Consider the following 7787-nt stretch of genomic DNA (forward strand, 5'->3'; position numbering starts at 1 on the left):
AACTTCACCCCTTCTTTCCTGTCTAGCCCAGGCCCTCGTTATTTATTATCTGAAGTTTCTGTTAGGGCCTCCTGACTGGCCCTCTGGTCTCCAGATCTGCCCAGGGAGCGCTGTGGCCCTGTCCCTTTCCTCCGAGTCCCTCAAGTGTCCAAGCTCGTTTTTGCTCCCACAGCACACTCTGTGTGCACCGTGTCCTCGTTCTCCCCAGTGTTTAAGTGTTATATTCCTTCTTTCAGAAACTTTCCCCCAAACAGTCTAGTTTTTCTAAAGCACTGATTATTATTCAGAATGCATCAGAGACTTCTAATGTACAGTATTTTGTTAACGTCAGAACATTCTTGTGGTTCCCTTGATACAGATTATTTTTCGTGGCAGTTAGGGATGCCGGCTTTTGGGGGACAGGCATACTGATTTCTCAAAAAACACCAAAAAAAATGTGCAGTCGAGCATTACTAGCTGTTCGCTGTTTTATCATACCTTTACCTTTTTGTTATTTTTGTTTTGTTTGTTTTTTTTACTCCAAAGAGTCTGAGCAGAACCTGGAATCTTTGACTCCATACATAATGTTCTGTGTGTTGCTCAGACGTACACTGGACATTAAGCTTTTTCCCTATTCAAATAAAGTTTTTTAGTGGCAGTTCCTTCAAGGGGTTATGAGTGTTCTTGTTTTGATTGTGTTACCAGTCCACTCAGTCAGAATTTTTTTTTTAAACCATTAGCATTGCTATAAATTCCCCCCCCCAGCAGAAAATAATGTCCACTGTGGGCATTATCTGAATGTTCAAATCAATTGGACACCAAAAAAAGAATTGGCAAAGGCTCAAGAAACTGAGGGTGTGACCCTCGCTATACCTGCCCTGGGGCATTGTCTTGGGAAAGGAGGGAGGGGGTGGTGACATTCATTCTGTTACCTTTGGGACAATTCTACCAGCTTTATCTGGGGGGGCTGGATTAAAGAGAAGTTTAAGGTATCGAGGAAAAGTGAAGAGTGCTTTTCAGTAATAACGCTGGAAGAGCAATCCTGCTGTTTTTTTTTGTCCCTCCACTGTCGTAGACTGACAAATAGATTTTAAAAAATGAAATAAATCGAGGGGTCATCTGTTGGAACTTTCCTCCAGTTGCTAAAACCCCTCCTGTATCACCATGAATGATGCCACCCGATTCCTTCCGAGTTTATCCCCCCGCTCACACTCATACTTACGGTTCTTCATCCCAGCACTTACTCTTCCCACGTCTCCTGTTGGTATAAAAGCTCTGAAGTCTTCCTGCTCCCTGCCAGCCTTGCATGTGTGTGTGTGCGCGCGTTGGGGGCGGGGGGAGGGGGAGTGTTCAGAAAAAGCGCAGTTTTCCCCTGCCAAGAGCTCCTCATTCTAATGTTAAAAGTCAGAGTCCAGAACGGCAGATCTTGTTATTCGACACCATCTGTATCGCTGGCTGTTCATTTCCTACATCATTCTTCCTCTTCCAGAGTCAAAATATTCAAGGAAAATAAGAAATAAAAGTACTATTTGTATCCCCAATGTTCTCAGTTCCCACCCTGGACTTTGCAGTGTCTGGGAGTTCAGTCCTCATTTGTTTTCATTGTTTCTTTTTTGATATATTTTTTTTTAGCTAACAATAATTAGAAATTGCCAGGGATCAGTGGGTTTAGTAAACTTAGTGAAATTTTCCGTTGTTAACGCCTCATTTTATAATAACTTATACCTTCGGGTTTAAGACAATCGCGTATGAAGATGGAGTCATCCTGTGCAGAATTTTTAGATTTGAGTCTTTGTCTTCCAAAGTCTGTTGTAAACGACTCAGGGATCTCTGTTTCTGTCATTAGGTATTGCTCATTCTAGGGTAGTTCTTTATAAATATGGAGCAATAAACGCCAGTTCTTCATATTGTTGGCTATTTGGTTAATCATTTGGTCATTCACTCAAATACTCGGGGCCTTGCCCTGAGAGGAGAGTACTCGTTGAGCTTTAAATAATATGTGATATCATGTTGTTATTTCAGCTTTGTGTATCTCTGCTAATATCTATTGAACAGCTCATTAAATCTAGTAATAAGTCTGAACAAATCACTTAAATCCAGTGAAATTGTCCAAGTTGCCTAAAACAGTGACATTACCTGCTAACTCTCACACATACGATAAATAACATTGTAGGTGTTCTGAAGTTAAATTTATAAAATGTACGCATTAGAGTAGAAAACCCCACTGAGACCAACCCAAACCGTCAGGAAATAACATTGTCCTATGTAACTGAGTTCTAAAGTTGGGGAGCCTGAGAGATTATTTTCATATGTAAATATATGTTATATATTAATAATATATATTATATCATATCTATTATTGTTTCCGGTTCATTGAGGGTACGAAGAATTAGGTTACACTGTTTGCATTTGTTAGGTAAAATCCCTCTTATAATTATGTCCCACCCCCAAAAGATGTACCATACACCGTAAACCCCTCCAACCCCCTCTCCCCTCCCATCTGGCTGTTCCCGTCTTCTCCCACCCCCCCCTTGAATTGAATTGAGTTTTTCTCTCATAAGAGCATGTGTTAGGGCTCGGCGCCTGTGGCTCAAGCGGCTAAGACGCCAGCCATGTACACCTAAGGTGGCAGGTTCAAACCTAGCCTGGACCGCCAAAGAACAATAATGGCTGCAACCAAAAAATAGCTGGGCATTGTGGCGGGCGCCTGTGGTCCCAGCTACTTGGGAGGCGGAGGCAAGAGACTCGCTTGAGCCCAGGAGTTAGAGGTTGCTGTGAGCAGTGAAGCCATGGCACTCTACCCAGGGTGACAGCTTGAGGCTCTGTCTTTAAAAAAAAAAAAAGCATGTGTTAGCTCATCTACTGGCTTCACATTAGAATTGAGTATGTTGGATCTTGCTTCTCCATTCTTGTGATGGTTTTTACTAAGAAGAATGTGTTCCACCTCCATCCAGGTTAATACAAAAGATGTAAAGTCTCCATCTTTGCTGACTAGTATTCCATGGTACACATATATCACAGCAGCCTCTGGGATTGTTGATTTCACTGTCCACAATTCAGCTACCCACAGAGTAATTCCAGGGCTCAGAGGATTTTACTTTCTTTCTCATGGCCACAGTGGGGAATGAATCACCTCCCCAAGCATGGAAAGTGTCTCTCCAGCCTTACTGGGCCGTTCTTGGTCTAATCACCTTGAACTAACAAGTCAGCAGGGCCCAAGGCATCTGTGTGACCTCACCTCTTGGAGCTAGGTTGCGTTCCTAACCTCAGATTGATTAGGAAGAAGAAAGGAAGGGAGTGGGGTTTGGATAAGGAATCAAACAAGATCATTACAGTATTAACAGTAACATTGCTCCACAATGAATAAAAAATAACAAACTCTAATGACCACGTGGCTTAGAGCCGCCTTTTGACCGTAAAATGTTTGCCATAATTAGACAAAAGTATTTTATTGAGCGCAGAAGCTGTAGAACTTTGAGCTTCAATTAATACTGGAAGTCATCTCCTCCCCGATCATTAACACAAAGGGCTGATCCTTTCCAGACTTCATGGGCACCCAGTCCTAACACGATACCTTTCAGAACTGAGTAGCTCAATTTGTAACGTGGACTAGAATTTTAATTGAGCTACATTTGCATCTGTTGAAAACATGGTAATTAGGTATGTTTTAATTGCAGGATGACTGGGCTGCATTAAAGAGAAATCAGCAGCTTCACGCCATACCTTCTTAAAAACAAAAATAACAAAAACTTGAAAGTACCTGCCTTTGTACGTAACCGCATGAGAGAGCAGCTGACCATTGAGTGCATACAGCAGGTTCAGACAGGCAGAAATGTTGTCAAAAATGGAAAGTTCTATTTATTTGGAAGGAGGCAATCATCTTTCTCTGTGCAGGCCACCTCTAAAATGAAAGCAAATTATCTGGAAAATCGAGCAGAATTAAAGAGGAAAAAATCAAAAAGCTTATAGCATTAAAAATAGTAAATCATCTCAATGTAAGTTTATGATTAGTTCTAATAAACATGTGACATCAAACCATTTACTGATGTGATACATCAAATGGTACTACTTCTTATTTGAAAAATTGTTTATATGAGTATTTTGTGTTTTCTTAAAGAGAATACACATTTTTATGTACCTTATAGAACTAGTATAGAGAAAGATAGGTTTTAAAACTTGGGATTTGACTAATAGGTCAGTGACCTTAAAATTATACATAGTTTAAAAAAAAAATAGGCGTGCATCACCAATTTCTTTGAGCTCTTAAAAACCACAGTATTTCTGCATCGAGGCGAGGTAAAGGGAGAGATTGTTCTTTTTCCCTATTGATCAATTTCAGAGTTTCACATCTATAGTGTGATACCCTAAAAGAACATTCTTATGTTTGTACATATGAAGCTACATATTGCTAAATATTTTTAATTAGTTGGCATTCAGAGGGATTAGTTAAATCAGCACACCCCCAGAAGAGTGTCTGTGATAATGTATTATCGAAATTAGAATGTTCAGAACAAGCACCAAGAATTCTCCAAGGTGCAAGTATCATTTTAAACAGTCCACTTGCTCGAGGCAAGAAATGGAGGTAGGAGTTTTGATTTTTATAAAATGAGGTTATAAAAACCTGAGGTTAGTAAGCGACTTGATGCTAACTTAACTTCCCCCGATTTGGAAAATAAGTTGCATTACATACCCCAGCAAATTATTGCGAATATGAAAAGAATTGGCAGCCAATACGCCTTCAGCATATAGTGAGTTGTGAAGGCGCTGCCTTTATTCCTTTACCGAGCCAAGATCAGACATATGCCCCTTGAACTTCTGCCAAAACTATTAGGCAGAAAACTAACAGAATCGCTACTGATACTCCATTCATGATTTATGATAATGGTTGCTGTGAACGACGAAGTCATTTACATTCAGGGAGCTCATCGTTTTGTTTATAATTTCAGATATTGTCAAGGGTTATAAAATCCATTAGATGATACATGCGGCACTAACAATAATAGCCTGAAAAAATACCAGAAGCCGATCAGAGCTGTGTCGGGTACCGTGGGCATCCCTGGCGTTAACAGCAGTGAGGTTGTGACTTGGCGCGCTTGATGAAAGGAATGGAGGCATTTTCCTGGACACAGAAGAATGGTGGAACCTAGGAATTGGCTAGAAGTTTGCTTGGGACAAAGTCATGAGTCACGTTTTACCAACAGTCTTTCAGTAAGAACCCCATTTGTGAGCAGCTGGTGTTTGCCAGGCAATCCTCATTTTAGGAGCTTAAAGAATAGGAGAGAGACATGTTTGATATGTGATAGGAAAGTGCCCACAATCAAAGATGAGAAGGAGCTGTGAAAGTACAGTGGAACGGAGATTTCCACGCAGGAATCGTAGAACGTTCATCAGCCTCCATGTATCTGGTTTGAGTGTACCAACAGGACCTGGGTTTTAGAGCTTTGCCAGAACCTTTGAAAATTGTTTCCTAATGATTTGGTCAGTTACCTCAAAGGTCAAGGGAGTGGTTTGCAAGCAGGCAGAATAGGGCCACGTTCAAGGGTACTAGATAAAGTGTTGCAATCTTGCTTAAGTTTCATTTGCATTCTCTGGGGGAGTTCTCTTTTGAAAAGGCTACACATAATTATCATGCCCTTGGGCCAGCTGCCAGGGTATTCTTTCCCTGTTCTGTGTACACCACACACACACACACACACACACACACACACACACACAATAAAAATTGTAGACTTCACTCAGCAGTATTTGTAAGGCTATGGACTTTCATTAACTGTGTCGATGTGAAAGTTGTGACTGGTTTCTGCTAACCAACCTGCACAACACTTAGTCTTTATGTATTCATCAACAGAGAGGAACAAAGCAAATTTCCTAAAAGCCGCCCTCTCTGTTCTTTAGAGGCAGGTCAACCTTTCTAAAGCCATTTGTAGGGTTGCCTGCCAGTCTTAGAGTTTTAAAAAAATTCTATGGCTTGTTCATGGCTCCATCATTTCATATGGTCGCTTTTCAGAGACTCCCAAGAGATTGGGATTGTTTCAGCCAGTCTCATTATACCCTTGATATCGTGTGTTGCTCATTCAAGGGTCTCTTGTTGCCGGAGAGGGAGACTGAATTTTACTTGAAGATGATGTGAACTTGATTTGGAGGTCAGTTCTTTGCAAAAGATTGGGAAGAGGCCCCACTGTTCTGTTTGGCACTGTGTTGAGCAAGAATTTCAACAACATTGAGCTACACTTTCTTTGTTGAAGCTGGAAAAAGGGAAAAAAAAAAAAAATAACCCAGAACTCAAGGAGTAACCCGAAGCCCCTGTACTATATTTGGAGAACATCTTTAGGCTCTAATCTCAGAAAAGACTTCTGAGAATGGCGGTTAATATGTACATCTGTGCTTTCTACTTAATAGAGAAAGTCTTAAAGTTCTTTTGGTGGGTGGAAACCAACCTCAGTTGCTTGTAATTCTTTCAAATGTAGAAAGTTTTGAGGTCACGACTTACCTTCAGACCATGTTCTTCTGAAGTGTCGGTTCAAGGAATGGAAGGTTGCTATTGCTACGTAGATCTTTCCGTCTGCAAAGGAGGGAGGCGTGCGGTCCTTAATTTACACATTTTCATGGCTCCATCCACCTGTGCTCAGCTGCCGTTGTGCAGATGGGCACGCGGAAGTGTTCAGGGTGAGGACTTCCCGCAGGCTTGACTTCTGATGTTCACCTGTGCGAAGAGAGTTACGGAGGCTGAGAAGATCTGTTAGGGCCGTAAACTGAAAAATCACTCTTCTGCCTACAGAAATCATAAGTGGACACATCTTTGGAGCCGGAGGAAAGACCTCCTTGTGTTGACTTAGATGTAGTTTAGCAGATGAATAAGAAACCAGACCGTATCTGCACTCTCCCTACCCTTCTGCAGGAAGTACGTCAGGAGGGGCTCCTTGTTTTCTTTCTTTTCACTTGGCAAATACAATACACAGGGCCCTTAGACGTCCGCCCCGGATCAGGAGGTCACGCTGGGTCCCCAGCAGCTGCATGATCTGTGGCCCAAAGTGCGGGCCCGGGAGAGCAGTAGCATTCAGTCAGAGGGCTGCATCTCTCTTACCTTTCCTTATTTATTTATATTCCTGAGTCTTGGTAGAGAAAGGCACACGTTCATGGGAGTCATCCACATCGCGTGCTGCATTCTAATTCCACCCAGAGTTAAACAGCATTGCCGTCCATGTCAGTGGCCAGGCCATACCACAGAAAGGAATGTGGGACAATAAAGTCCTCACGTGTATTCTAGTATTTTTTTGTTTTTGTTCCTTTGGTTCACCATGTTCCCCCTCTCCCTTTTTTTCCTTCCTTCTTTCTTTTTTTTTCTTTCTTTCTTTCTCTCCTTCCAAGTGGAAGAAGACACAGAAGAAAGTTCAAGATCAGGGAGAGAGTCCGTCTCCACGGCCAGCGATCAGCCTTCCCACTCTCTGGAGAGACACATGAACGGAAACCAAGAGAAAGGTGACAGGACCGACAGGAAAAAGGACAAAACTGGGAAAGAGAAGAAGAAAGAGAGAGAGAAGGAGAAGGATAAAATGAAGGCCAAGAAAGGAATGCTCAAGGGCTTGGGAGACATGTTCAGGTAAGTCTCCACCCTGCAAACCAGAGCTCCCCTAGATACAGGCGGGTGAGAGTCACAGAAAGGCTGAAAGCCGGTGGTGGTGCACACACCCAGAGTCCCAGCTACACGCGAGTGAGAAAGTCACAGAAATGCTGAAAGCTGAGTGGTGGTGCACACACCCAGAGTCCCAGCTACATGTGAGTGAGAAAGTCACAGAAATGCTGAAAGC

At 42.2% G+C, this 7787-nt stretch overlaps 1 protein-coding gene across 11 annotated transcripts in view; it reads left to right on the top strand.

Annotated features, from left to right (window-relative positions):
• PARD3 (par-3 family cell polarity regulator) overlaps nt 1–7787 on the top strand; it is a 592542-nt gene that overhangs the window by 351901 nt on the left and 232854 nt on the right. For all 11 annotated transcript variants that reach the window (XM_023511361.1, XM_023511364.1, XM_023511363.1 and 8 more), the window contains one exon: nt 7348–7579. In XM_023511361.1, the coding sequence (XP_023367129.1) occupies nt 7348–7579 (232 nt within the window). The remainder of the gene's footprint in view (nt 1–7347; nt 7580–7787) is intronic.

The sequence above is a fragment of the Otolemur garnettii genome, unplaced genomic scaffold (assembly GCF_000181295.1).
Source record: "Otolemur garnettii isolate 467f Iridium unplaced genomic scaffold, OtoGar3 scaffold00019, whole genome shotgun sequence".
Classification (NCBI taxonomy): domain Eukaryota; kingdom Metazoa; phylum Chordata; class Mammalia; order Primates; family Galagidae; genus Otolemur; species Otolemur garnettii.